This window comes from Sus scrofa, chromosome 1, assembly GCF_054392235.1.
Source record: "Sus scrofa isolate SSC_HxYL_T2T_F1_AM1 chromosome 1, Sscrofa_HxYL_maternal_Yorkshire_Landrace_v2.0, whole genome shotgun sequence".
In the NCBI taxonomy this organism is placed as follows: Eukaryota; Metazoa; Chordata; class Mammalia; order Artiodactyla; family Suidae; genus Sus; species Sus scrofa.
The window spans coordinates 15,291,378-15,305,756 of record NC_139383.1 but is presented as its reverse complement, the minus strand read 5'-3'; the positions used below and the strand labels follow the sequence as shown (position 1 = coordinate 15,305,756).

Here is a 14,379-nt window from a genome sequence, read left to right as displayed (position 1 = left end):
ATGCTGGTTCAATCCCAGGCCTTGCTCGGTAGGTTAGGGATCTGGCGTTGCCGTGAGCTGTGGTGTAGGTCACAGACGTGGCTCCTCGGATCCCAAGTTGCTGGGGCTGTGGTGCAGGTTGACAGCTACAGCTCCAATTCGACCCTAGCCTGGAAACTTCCATATGTCACTGGTGTGACCTCTGTATGCCGTGGGTGAGCCCTAAAAAGACCCCCAAAATTTTTTTTTTCAAATAAAAATTTCAACATTCAACATTTTGAATTTATGGGTAAACAGAGACTCTGCTCGTGAAAAACTGACTCAGTGAAATCTCCATAGGCAGGAAAGTTGCCCCACTCAAAGGGCAGGGGTTTACCAGGCATGGTGGCTAGTGCCCATTTAAGGCATGGATGAATTCCTAATTGCAAAAACCTTAGCTTTTTGCTATTAGCTTGCTTAGCCATCTGGCATCATTCAAACCCAGGGACCTCACCCTTTCCCCTCAGCCAGCTTGCGACACTGATCCTCCGTTCCTGCCTCCTGGACCAAGCCAGAGCCACATAATTTCTTCCTCTTTGCTTGTCGTCTACAATGACTGCTCCCCAAGGGTACCTTTAAGCACTGATTTCTTCTCATTCTACCTGTTTCCCTTGGAGAGCTTGTGGAAGCTTCGGTTTTAACTACATCTATGATGGTGACCCGTCCCGTTCCGCATCCTCCATCCTGCCCGTTCTCGGTCCCGGGCATCCAGCCTCCTACCTGCCGTCCTCCGCCTGCTGCAGTGTCAGCCTGTCCCTCTCAGCCCCTCCAACTCTTCTCAATCCAGCCGTCCAGAGTCATCTTCCTAAAACACGGTTGGATGGTGTGAGGGCAGCCAGAGTACCCTGGTGTGATTTTTCTTTTTCTTGACTCTTCCCAAGAAAAGTCCAGCCAATTTGAGAATCTGGCATTTATTGAAAGAAAGTGACATTTCATAAAAAGGAAAAACACCTCACTGTTTTTAGGACCCTGTGATGAGAGAGCCAAGGGGCCTCCTCGCCACCTAAGATTTCATGGCCACTCCCTGTCATTACAAAGCACTGTGAAGCCTCTTGTGCAGAACGTAATGTGATCTAGAAAGTACTTAACCAGCTCACGCTAACCTCAAAGTGCCCCAGTTCACTGCAAGTGAAAGAACAGTGTCACCTCCCTCCGTGCCTGTCTCCCTCCCTCCCTCGGGACCTTCCCCTGTACCCTGTACGTACTGTGTGTGACAGCTGCCCGGTCTTGGCACAGCAACTGCTGAACATTAAATACTAGTACCGCTTTTAAGTACTTCACAGAGCCTGCGGGCAAAAGAAGCAGAAGTCAAATGTTTGTTTTTTTTCCATATTCCAGTGGTTTGTCCTGCCCCTTCATCTGGAAGATCCCAGCTCTTGAGTCTTAAAGGCAGGGTTTGAATTCAGATCCTCAGTGACCTCAGTGTCTGCCCCAGGTGGCAGTTGAAAGATGGCAAGTGAGGGGTATATTCACTATAGAATCCTGGGTCTCCAGAGTTTCTTTTGTGGCTCAGTATCCATGAGGATGTGGGTTTGATCCCTGGCCTGCTCAGTTTGTTAGGCATCTGGCATTGCCACAAGCTCCGGTGTAGGCTGCAGCTGCAGCTCCAATTCGACCCCTAGCCTAGCAACTTTCTATATGCCACAGGTGCAGCCTTGAAAAAGAAAAAAAAAGAATCCTGGATCTCTTTTATTCTTTTTTCAGTCACTGTAATTTTAGAAGGGAGCATTGCTGGAGAAAGCCCCTGTTGTTGATTTCTTTAAGAAATGTCCTGGGGTTTGAACTTTGCTTTCTGAATGGTGTTCGTGACATTTGAAAGATGTAGAAGCAGGTCTGATAGGCCTCAGGTGATTTAATCACAGTTCTTCATATCTCCAAATCTTTTTTTTTTAGCCCATCCCAGCTTTCTGTCAGTGTAAAAATCTCACAGCTGAGATCCACATATATGCCCTTTTAAAACCACTGACGGCAGAAGATAAATTCTATCTTCTCGTCAAGAAGGAGGGGCTGTCTTTTCTATAGTTTCGATTTTAAAATGCATTTCATGTGCAGAATACCAAATTAGGATATTCCTTATAATTTTGCAAGTGATATCTCCATCAGCCCCTCTCTAAAATCTGACACTTGTCTTCCCCCCACCCCCCCAAAAAATCAGTGACTTAGAGAAAAATAGTTTTCATGGTATCTCAACTCTTCCACATGCTCCCCATCAAATGCCTGCACATCCGAGTCTTGTGATTGTTTTAACATTTGGTCTCCCGCCTGGGGAGTGGGCGGTTCGCCGTAAGCTGCTTCCACTCACGTCTCAGCAGAGAAGGCAATATTTTGTTATGAGATAAAGTTTCAAGCCAGGCTTTGGCCAGGGTCCTTCCCATTAGGGAGGAAGAAAGCAGAAACAGCCAGTGAGACAATAATTCTCCTTGAATCTTAGCTCATTAAAACCTTGCCTGGGCCTCAGTGCGCTATTTATTGATTTAAGCATCTAGCACTGTTCCTTTCCAGAAAGAATTAGCATCTCCAACGCGATCATTGCGAAGGGAGGAGATTTTTGTCTTTTCTCTGCGGGATCCACTGTCCCCCAGTTGCTTATTAGCACAGCCCGCTTTCGAGTTGAGTCCAGGTAGGCAGTTAAGGGGGCAGAATGAGATTTCAGAGATTTATAGCGAATGAAACGAACAGGTTGTACCGGAGACGCCACGTGTAGGAAACGAAGCGCTCTTGGGACTCGAGTGAACCTGTGATCCTTGGCTTTTTCCAAAATGAACATTGCAGCCTTGTACGTATTAACTTCCTTTCCATGGATGTTTTAACATGTTCTGTTTTTGCCCCTGTCGAGCATGGAAATGTAGCAAAATGGCCTTTCTTATCTGCTGATCACTTGCAACAGGCGTTACACGTTCACCTTTCTCTTTTACGCTGACAGAGTGTCTGCAGCGGTAAAGGGAGAAATAATTTTCTTATCAAATGTTTAAAATCCTCTTTCCCTAAGAACATAGCTCCCCCGCAATATAACTTTACCTGTAAGTCTCACTGTCTTTTCAACTCTATCTATAGAGAACCTACATGATGTTCATTAATGCACTAGATTGCTGGTAATATTGGCTGTAAACATCTTTTTTTTTTTTTTTTTTTTTTTTTGGTCTTTTGTCTTTTTAGGGCCGCACCTGTGGCATACAGAAGTTCCCAGGCTAGGAGTTGAATCGGAGCTGTAGCCACCGGCCTGTGCCACCGCCACAGCAATGCAGGATCCGAGCCGCATCTGCAACCTGTCCCACAGCTCACGGCAATGCCAGATCCTTAACCCATGGAACAAGGCCAGGGATTGAACCTGCGTCCTCATGGATGCGAGTCAGATTCATTAACCGCTGGACCACAATGGGAACTCCTTTCGTTTTTCTTAAAAGAAAAAACTGGACAAGCGATTAACCAGGGCCTCAAGGAAAACGATATTCTTTCTCAAGCTCTTGGAGCTCCTTCCATGGATCTAGTAAACATTCCAGATGGGTCTGATTTGGATGGTGCACTGGTACAGGCCAGAAGGGCTCCTGCACGTGTGAGAGCTGCAAGTGGCTTCATGCTGCAAGTGGCTTCATGCTGCAAGTGGCTTCATGCTGAGGCCCGCACAGCCTCCTCCCTCCGCGGCGGTTCCCTTGGCCCTGGCCTCCCCCTTGGTGTGGCTGTTGGGGTAAAAATGTGCAAATGACAGCCCTACACCCAGTACGTATGCTGAAGTGACTAAGCCTCCTCTCTTCTAGGACGGGATCATCACGTTCGGCTTGTATTAAATCCGAGCTCCTTCAGTAAATCAGTAACGTGGTTCTGTCCATGCCATCTGTGCGGAACTGAACTCTGGAACTCTGGTTGTCATCTGTTACATGGTGGCGTTTGACACTGGTCCTTCGTCATGTCTTTATGCTGCAGTTTAAAAGGTGTGTGATGTTTTTCTTTGTCTGTCCAGCTTCACGAGGCTGATGTTGTGATCTTCGGCTCACCCAAGCCAGAAGAGGTTCCGCTGTCCTGGATCCAGCAAGGAACTGCTGTTCTCAACTGTTCCCATGACTTTCTGTCAGGTAAATGGCTTCAAATTGGGTGCCAGGCCACTGAGAACAATAGGTCAAATTGGAGTTCCCTTTGGGTGCAGCAGGTTAGGATCCGACGCTGGTTTGGGCCACAGCTGTGACATGGGTTCAGTTCCTGACCCAGGAACTTTGACATGCTTCAGGTGCAGCCAAAAGCAAAAATAGGGGAAGAGTGTGATGAGAAAGATTGCCTTATTCAGAAGAGACCTGTTTCCTGAAATGGGCGCTGTCAACATACGTACACAGGATAGGAAATTTAGAATGTCCATGTACCTGCCTTTTGGGTTACCTGATAGCGGAACTATATTGTCAACAAAGAGAAGCCAAGATGCCAACTGCAGTAGTGGCTGCCTCCCCCCGCCCCCACCCGGTCACCCCCCCTGTTGGCCTCTAGCATCAGCAGTTAGGTCGATTGTGACCCAAAGTAGGTAATTGGTACATGTGTGTGGTGCACTAGAAATACTCGTGTTCACAGTCTTTAAAAAAACCCAGCAGAATCCTTTCTTGTAAAGAAATCTTAGCCGAACCTCAACATGTGAAAGCAGATGAAAACACAGCTGCCGGAGGATGGGAATGGGTACCAGTCCTCCCGCATCTCTGCTTTCGCTTTGCGGTGACCCCACAAGCACACCCTTGAAGCCCCAAAGGTGCTTCAGAACAGTGTGAAAGTCTCCATTAGAAGAGACGAGGGCTGGAGTTCCCATCGAGGCTCAGGGGAAGTGAAGCTGACTTGCATCCATGAGGACGCAGGTTTGATCCCTGGCCTTGCACCGTGGATTAAGGATCCAGCGTTGTCGTGAGCTGTGGTGTAGGTTGAAGATGCAGCTCGGATCTGGCATTGCTGTGGTGTAGGCCAGTGGCTACAGCCCAATTGGACCCCTAGTCTGGGAACCTCCATATTTTGGGGGTGCAGCCCTAAAAAGACAAAAAAAGAACAGAGAAGGTCTTAGGATGGTTGCAGGTATTTGACAGTATTTGCCAAGGGATCCAGGAATGCCCTGGACCGCATCAGGTCACCCTCAGGGTAGCCAAAGCTGTGCCAGTGCCAGGGAACCTTTGGTCACACCCTTTTCTCCATCATAGAAAGACACTCAGGCCAAGAGAGCTTTGGACCACTCCCAGCCCACTCCCTCAAGTCCCTGACAGGTGTATGCAAGAGACAGTGGCTGAGGGAAGCAGAGAACCTTTCTTCCTCGTTACCTGTGACCTCCAGACCTCAGAATGGGGGGCAAGGGACTGTGAGGAGCTGGCCCAGGGGACAGTTTTTTCTCCCAAAGCTGGTCTGAATGTGGGCCAAAAGGAGTCACTGCCTTTCTTGGTGCCACACTGGAGGTCTAGACCTTGACACTTAGGCAGTCCCAGAACGCAGAGTGAAATAGAGAATAATTATCAAAGACAAAATAAATACAGCTTCTGCTCCAGTCACCTTGACATAACCATTTTCCATTTTCCATTAAAAAAGCATTAGGCTTAATTATATTGCAATGTAATAGAAAAAAGACAATGATGTACTAAACGCATTATTGAAATTCATATAATTATTTCTTCCAAAAGAGAAATAAATACACCTTCCTCTCTAGGAAATGCAGCTTCTCTCAGAATGAACCAATCAGATTAAAAAACCCATGTCGCTGAAGGGTGCAGGGTGCTCTGAGTGTGATTTGAAGGGCAGGTGCTCAGGAATTTCCCAGCATGCCCATGTACTCTGCTCGCAGATGAGCACACAGATGAGTAAAGCAATTAGCGGTACAATGTAATATGAATGTGGGATTAATGGCTTTTTTCAGTAGATAGAACACCTGTACTAAAGTATTTTGAAATATATGCAGTTTCTGGTTATTATTTTATTTTATTTTATTTTACTTTATTTTATTTTATTGTTTTTTTGCCTTTTCTAGGGCCGCACCCCAGGCATATGGAGGTTCCAGGCTAGGGGTCTCATTGGAGCTATAGCCACCAGCCTACGCCAGAGCCACAGCAACTCGGGATCCGAGCCGCATCTGCGACCCACACCACAGCTCACGGCAACGCCAGATCCTCAACCCACTGAGCGAGGCCAAGGATCAAACCCGAAACCCCATGGTTCCTAGTTGGATTCGTTAACCACTGGGCCATGATGGGAACTCCCTGGATATGCTTTTTTTTTTTTCCTGAAAAAGAAACAGTGCCTAGCCCATAAATGTTGGACATGCACTGTAGTTTTTTCTCCTTTGTTCAGAATCCTAGTTGGATTAGGAAAGTCACTTATGACTTTATTATTATTTTTATAATGAGTGCTTCCTTGCTATGAGGCTAACTTGCCATTTTTTATTACAGTTTATATGTTTAGGACAATTTTGGCACAGTCCTCCCTGGAGATAGAGAGGTTCCTTCATGCTCTTTCAGAATCTCCCTGAGACCTACTGATTGTATAAAGCTTGACGTATGTTTTATTAGTGAAATGGGGCTGTATTTTTAATAAGTTTCTTTTTAGCATCTTTGTTTTTATAAAGGTATTTTTCAAATGTTATATTTCAAGGTAATGATTCTTTGAAGGGGAAAAAAGAAATAAGACCAAGCAGTAATGTTTTGATTTAATGATTCTGTAGGTAGACTGATTGCAGTTATTTATTCATTCATTCATTCATTTATTTATTTATTTTGCTTTTTTAGGGACACACCCGCAGCATATGGACATTCCCAGGCTAGGGGTGGAATCGGAGCTGTAGTCTCTGGCCTCCACCACAGCCACAGCAACACTGGATCCCTGACCCCCTGAGCGAGGTCAGGGATCGAACCTGTGTCCTCATGGATACTGGTTGGGCTCGTTACTGCTGAGCCACAACGGGAACTTCCACAGTTTATTTTTTATTTATCTGGCTCAGTAGTAGTAGTGTTATTGTTATTGATTTTTGAATGCCCAGTACCGAGAACAGTTACCAGACACTTAGGAAGGGCTCAGGAAGTACTGACTGTTGAATGAGTGAATGCACGTGGACTCAGAATTGCACATGGATTTGTTACAGTTTGAAATTAGTTGCAGATATAGAGGCATTTCCTTAAACTTGTCTCCCACTTGAAAACCGGGCTGGAGTTCCTTTTGTGGCTCAGCGGAAATGTATCTAACTAGCATCCATGACGACGCAGGTTCGATCCCTGGCCTCGCTCAGTAGGTTAAGGATCTGGAGTTGCCGTGAACCGTGGTGTAGGTCACAGACACAGCTCGGATCTGGTGTTACTATGGCAGCTACAGCTCCAATTGGACCCCTAGCCTGGAACTTCCATATGCCCGGGTATGGCCCTAAAAAAAAAAAAAAAAAAAAAAAAAAGGCAAAACAGGACTGACAGGGCAAAGGCCAAGATGGAAAATGCCCTGCTGTTTAAATGGATGAACATTTTCCAGTCGGTGCTATTTATAATAGCATTATGTTTCACAATAGTCCCAAGTTTTAATTTTAGCAATTTTGATTAGTATGAAAATTTAATCTATGAGTAAATTGGAGAAGGGCTTTTCCCCCTTCTCTTTCCTATATAATTTTCCACTTTAAACAAATGAGGACTTTTTCAAGCATTATTAAAAGGACAGTTGCTTTTATTTAAACTGAAGAGGGAAAGAATTTTTAATATACTTATGCCTGGGTGAAGGCAGGGCTTTATAATGACATTTTCATATTCATCTTAATGGTACAGCATCCCCGCTCCCTCCCCTTGTAAAAATAGATGGGATATGGTGATTTATGATGAGGTAATTCTGTAGAGGCACTTTATTGAATACTTCATCCCCAGAGAGATTTTCCTGATGGCTGATAGCCCAGAAGCCGTGCTCGGAAAACAATTACACCTAACTTGTTGGATCTGCGGCATGATTCTAATGTTTAGATTGAAAACAGGGAACATGGCAGTGTTCCGTTTCCTAGCTATACGAATAATTTCATTTTCAAACAGTTATTTCAAGGGAAGGACATGGGCTGTGGTTTTTGTAAGGCTCTGCTTGCTAAAGGGCAGAATTCCTTTTAAGCACAAACCATTTTGTACCCTGATAAGTAAGACATATTTTCTGACATACCAAATGGGACAAAGGAGAAAACTGGTCTTATCTTATATCTTGGGCCCGGAGAACAGCAACGTTATGGGTCAGAGCAGTTCACAGCATTTTTTTTTTTTTTTTTTTTTTTTTTTTTTTTTTTTTCTTTTTTGGCCACCTCGCAGCCTGTAGAGTTCCCAAGATGGGATCAGATCCAAGCCACGGCAGCACCAGATCTTTTAACCCTCTGTCCTGGGCCAGGGATCAAACCTGTGTCCTGGCAGTGCCGTGACACCACTGATCCTGTTGCGCCACAGTGGGAACTCCCATAGCATCATTGTAAGCAAATGTAATTCTATAGTGTGAAGTCGGGAAGAATCCCAGGCTGCATTCCAGTGCTCATGTTAATCAAAGTCGCTAGGATTCCCAGGGTGGATGCCTATCAGAATAGGGCTGTTCTGATTTCCAGGAAGAGTCTTATAACACATTAGCCTAAAATGTCCTTATTGTGATAAGTTTGGCTATTAGAAGAAAAATTATAAATGAAAGGCTGTCTTCTAGAGTCACTGCCCTGTCCCTGGAGGAAGGAGCCCTAAGTTAATGGGGAATGTTGAGTGGAAAGTGAAAAGACCCATTTGGTTTGGGGTGGGAGCCCTGCTGGACTCCCAGACTGAGTGTGGACGGTCCTCTAGGTGGGCCCTGTGGAGTGGTGGTAATGATTTCCTTTTTTGATTGTCCTTAGCCATGACATTTATTAAAAATATATTCCTGATTCACTGCGTTACCGTCTTAATTGCTTCAATTTCTCCAGATTCGGAACTTCCAATTCCGTTTTTAAGATTGCATGGATTCCTCCTCCAAAAGCAATGCAGTGCTTATGATAGAAAATTTTTGAAATAGAAGAATAGAATAGAAGAAAGTAAGAACCTCCCGATCCAGTCAATGTGAGATACCCATCTTAGAGTTTTTCCATAAGAAAAATTAACACCTAATGTTTTTTGGCCCCTCCCACAGCATGTGGAAATTCCTGGGCCAGGAATGCTTGAACCTGCCCCTCAGCAGTGACCCAAGCCTCCACAGTGATAATGCCAGATCCTTAACCCACTGAGCCACAAGGGAACTCCAAAATATGCTTAATTTTATTGGATGGAATACAATAGAAGGAAAAGAAAATAATATACTAAAAGCATTACTGAAATTCAGATAAATTTCTTCAAAAAGATAATATTGGTTTCTACAAAATTCTTCTAAAGTTTGTTTTGTGTGTGTGTGTGTGTTTTTGCCTTTTCTAGGGCCGCTTCCTGTGGCACATGGAGGTTCCCAGGCTAGGGGTCTAATCGGAGCTCTAGCCACCGGCCTATGCCAGAGCCACAGCAACACAGGATCCAAGCCACGTCTGCAACCTACACCACAGCTCATGGCAACGCTGGATCCTTAACCCACTGAGCAAGGCCACGGATGGAACCTCATGGTTCCTAGTTGGATTCGTTAACCACTGCACCACGATGGGAACTCCTACTAAAGTTTAAAATAATATGTGTGCGCCTTTTCTATTATGTTCTAGTTTATGCAAGGCAGTGGCTGAGATGGTGGGATAACTTATTCCCTGTGTAATTCTGTGGGTGAAACAGCCTTCATTCACATGGGAATTTGTGATTGTGTTCCTGGAACATGCATTTATAAGCTGATACCATCTACTAGAAGGTAGCTTTTCATATTTTTCCATCACTTAAAGATAGAGGGACGAATGAGGGAAGCCTGTTTCGCTTCCCTATTGGTCAGATGCCTAGTGGTTCAAACAGAACAAAACAAATCACCCTCATTCTCTAGACTCTTGGCTTTTGCCTAAATATGATTTATGAAACTGAAGCATTGCTAATCTTGAACAAATACCCGAGGGGTATGATTTTCAAACACTCTTAATACCTTCGACAATAGAGCATCACCAAACACTTACTCTTAAGTGTTTCTTGCTCTTTCTTGCAAAGGACTGTCAGCAAAATGGATAATTTAAAAGTAGAGTGGTCCAAAAAAGAGCGAAATAGTTTCTTATTTCAAAAAAGTCACCATTAGCCACGTTTCTTTTCTCTAAGGGAAGGATGTAGGTGAAAGCATTTTACATGCGTGTTTACTTTTCATAAGCTTCCTAAGTGCCAACCTAAATCGAATTCTTATAAATGCCCCTGTTTTGAAATCCAGATCATTCTCAAAATTAATTATTAAAATATAATTTCTTGGTTTTGATGGAAAATTCATTCTATCACTTTGATGACAGGGATTTTAAAAATTATCTAAGAAAGCCTGATCTTTCGAACAACACTTAACAGGTGCTTTAGGCCTTCCCTTTACTTTTTTTTTTGGCTGTGCCTGCAAAAATTCCCAGGCCAGGGATTGACCCCGAGATCTGAGCCACAGCAGTGACAACGCTGGATCCTTAACCCGCTACACCACAGGGGAACTCCATTCCTCCCTTTTTTCTTTGTATTCATGTGTGAAATTGCTTTTATTTTATATGTACTGTTTAAACATACTCACGAGATGCCAGCCACTTAACATACCATTTCGTGTTCAGTTCTCACAAACCGCCACAAGGTTGGACAATGTTAATTAAGAGGCCCAAAGTCACACCTGCCAGTGAGGGGCAAGACTTATTCCCATCCAGCCCTAAATCCTGTGGCCCAATCAAGAGCCCCAAAGCTGTGCCAGGACTTACCTGGTGACCTACCTGTAGCTGTGCGTTGACATCCTAACTTTCTTAGTTGAAAATGAGAACACCATTCAGTGTTTGGGGTTTTTACAAGGAGCAGTTGGTTAGAAATGACATTATGCTGAACGTCTTTTTTTTTTTGTTCCTCAAATCTTTCCCAGGGAAGCTGGGGTGCAGTTCTCCGGGCATCCATGGTCATAGTCTCATTGCAGAAGACGTGAGTCTCCTTGCTGCAGCTCTGCGGATTCAGGTTTGTCTGAAACAGAACTTTTTGTTTGTTTTTTTTGTCTTTTTGCCTTTTCTTGAGCTGCTCCCGTGGCATATGGACAGTCCCAGGCTAGGGGTCTAATCAGAGCCCCTGCTGCTGGCCTATGCCAGAGCCACAGCAACACGATCTGAGCCGCGTCTGTGACCAGGGATCGAACCCTCAACCTTATGGTTTCTAGTCGGATTCGTTAACCACTGTGCCTTGATGGGAATGCCAGTCTGACGCAGAATTTTGGAGTTTGGAGTTTGATGAAGTCCCAGGATGTCATGTAATTCTCACAACAGTCCTGTAGTGTTATTCCCATTTTATGGATGGGAAAATGGAAACTTGGGAAAATTAAATTTGATTACATGGCAAGTGCAGGGCAGAGACCCAAATCAGGTCTGCTATTTAATCATCTATGGCTGTGTAGTCAGTTCCCCCCCCCCAGATTTGGCAGCTTAACACAACATCTTATCAGAGATAATAAATGGGTCTGAGATTTGGCAGCAGCTTAGCCAGACAGGTTTGGCTGAAATCAGGATGTCGGTTGGGGCTGTAGCCATCTGAAGGCTTAACTGGGGCCGGAGGAGCCACATCCAGGATGGCTCTTGGCATGTGGTGTTTAATTCCTCAGTGGCTCTTGGCAGGATGCCTTAGTTCCTCATCAGGTGGGTTTCTCGGTGGGGCTGCTCACCTTGGGGCACCTGACTTCCCCAGAATGAGGGATTAGAGGAGAGAGCAAGGAGGAAGCTACCGTAGGTTTTAGGGCCTCGTCTCCAGAGTCCCACGCATCACGGCTTCTTTTCTGCCGCTTTGCTGGAAGTGAGCCGCCCAGTCTAGTTCAGTATCCAGAAGAAGGGAGTTGGCTTACCTCTTGAAGACAGGAATATTACAGGAGCTATGGACAGCTTGTCAACCACCACCGTCTATGTGACCTAAAGCCCCAGATCCCCAGCTCTCTGCTGCATAAGCTGTGCCTTCTCAAGCTTATGGTGATGGAGCCGCCAGCAGAGGCACTCAGTAGCAGTAGAGAAACCTGAGCCTCTAATTCCTGCCACAGTAGAATTAAGCAGAAGCAGGTTTTAGTACACTTCTTTTTTTTTTTCCTTTCTTTCTTTTTTGGCCATACCCACGGTATGTGGAAGTTCCCAGGCCAGGAGTTGAACCAGCACCACAGCTATAGCAATACAGGATCCTTAACCCACTGCACCACAAAGGAACTTTTCCCCTTCTTCCTCCCTCCCTTTCTTGCCTCCCTCCCTCCCTCGACTCCCTCCCTCCCTTCTTTCTTTTTAGGGCCTCACCCCCAGCATATGGAAGTTCCCAGGCTAGGGGTCGAATTGGAGCTATAACTGCAGGCCTACACAGCCACAGCAACACCGGATCCTTAACCCACTGAGCAAGGCCAGGGATCGAACCCGCATCCTCATGGTTCCCAGTAGGATCCATTAACCACTGAGCCACAGTGGAAACTCTCTGAATCTGTGTGCTTGATGCCTTTAGTCAATACAAACTATTTTAATAGTGTTTATCTCTCACATTTTCTTAAGGAAAACGTGCATATTTCATTTTGTGTGAATGAAATTATTCCTGCTGTTCATTTGGATTACTGTGCAACTTTGACTCCTTTTCATGACATACTATCCCTGAGCCATAGTTTCATAGTTTAGATACAGATGCATAAACCATCAGGTTTCACTTTTCTCCCGTGCTTTCCTTTCCACCCACTTGAAGAACATGGTTGGAAGCGGAAGGAGATGGCTCCGCGAGCAGCAGTACCGCAGGTGGAAACTTCACTGCTTGAAACTTCAGCCTCTGTCCCCCGTTCCAAGGTACCTGGGTGATGTGTTCATACTGATGTGAGCTCACGCAAGGGCCTTCAATAGCCAAAGTCATTTCTTGGGTGGGAGCACGACTCCCATGTGGTACGGCTTCAATGGTGGATACTTTTCTCTCATCAAATTGCGGTACTGTTTCTCCTATCGTTCAGTTCCTCTGAGATTAATAATGAACCTGTTCCTCATATTCTATCGATTCTAAAATGTAGCGGGTTTTGGGGTTTTGATTTGCTTTTGGGGGGTTTTTGACTTGAAAACCAGGGTGCACCTTCCTAGCGATAATGTATCATCTACGCAATGGCAGTATTTCTTCTTAAAATGATAGTTATCTTAGATTTGACAAAATACGGTAAAACAATATTTGAAATCTGTTTGTCAGTGTTAGGAAAGCCCAACGCACAGGTCAGCCTGGCCTTAAGGGCCTTGTAGGTTTCTCCTCTGGGGGGTAAATAAATGACCAGCCACCGTGGGAACGGAGCTCAGCTTTCCTGAGAGCCCCGTGGTATCTGCTCTCTGATGGGACCGTGCGTGAGAGTCCAGATGGAGAGGTGCTTTGGCGTGGTCGTTAATGAAGTGTAAGCTGCATATTCTCTCTGTACAAATTCGGAAGTGCAAGCGGCAGGACCTAGTCCCAGCATGTGATTTGAGAACAGTTCGTTAGATCAGATCCCGGAGCCAGCCAAATGCCTTTTCCAGCCTCATACTGAATCCCCCACGGCCGCCCCTCCTGCAAGTGAATTGGCCCGAGCCAGTTCCTGCAGGGTCTGCAGAAGGCCAGGGCTCGCTCAGGTGATTCTGTCTGCCAGCAGGAAATACACAGAGTGATGGGGAGAACACCTCCAGGAATTGACTCGCTTTTCCACTTCATAACAAGTTGGTTTTCAGCCTTGACCTGTGTGTGTTTGGGCCAGAGCCGAACGCCGTGGTTCGGTTACCCCTCACGCAGACTAAACGTTTTAGTCATCTTCAGAGTTCATTAATACATAAATTCCAAGGAATGTGTTTTGTAACATCATTCCTGTAGTTGTGCAATGCTATTTCATAGATAAAATAATTCTTGAAGTTTCTTCTGACCTTCATTTTTAAAAATAAATGAGTAAATTCTGCTTACACAGAGCTGAAAAAAATACTCAGTTGGACGATGCCAAATTGTGTACCAAGGTCTTTGTACAAATCAAAATAAATTCCACTTGGGGGAAAAACCCTTCCATTGCTTAACCAAATTTGACTTCTCAAGCCACAGGGGAGAGAAAGGCAGGCTGAGTCGCTTATAAATCACTCCAAAAATCAAAATGATGTCACCATCCCTTTTCAGCTAGGGAAGAGAAAATCTTGGAGATTCTCCAAGTGTAGGTTCTTCAATTTAGGAGCTTATGGGAGGAGAGACACAGAGAGGGGAAAAAAAGGTATAGCGAGGAAGGCAAAGTGAAAGTGGGAGCATGGACAGCGAAGGGGGGACAGAGACTCAGAAAGCAAGATGCAGG

The 14,379-nt window shown here is 45.1% G+C and overlaps 1 protein-coding gene across 3 annotated transcripts in view; it reads left to right on the top strand.

Annotated features, from left to right (window-relative positions):
• Positions 1–14,379, top strand: part of MTHFD1L (methylenetetrahydrofolate dehydrogenase (NADP+ dependent) 1 like) — a 190,682-nt gene that overhangs the window by 33,948 nt on the left and 142,355 nt on the right. For 2 of the 3 annotated variants that reach the window (XM_021086779.2, XM_085023849.1), the window contains exons 8-10: positions 3,977–4,088; positions 10,969–11,057; positions 12,792–12,889. In XM_021086779.2, the coding sequence (XP_020942438.2) occupies positions 3,977–4,088; positions 10,969–11,057; positions 12,792–12,889 (299 nt within the window). Of the gene's footprint in view, positions 1–2,512; positions 2,795–3,976; positions 4,089–10,968; positions 11,058–12,791; positions 12,890–14,379 lie in introns of those variants that run through there. The other variant, XM_085023856.1, reaches the window with a different exon arrangement.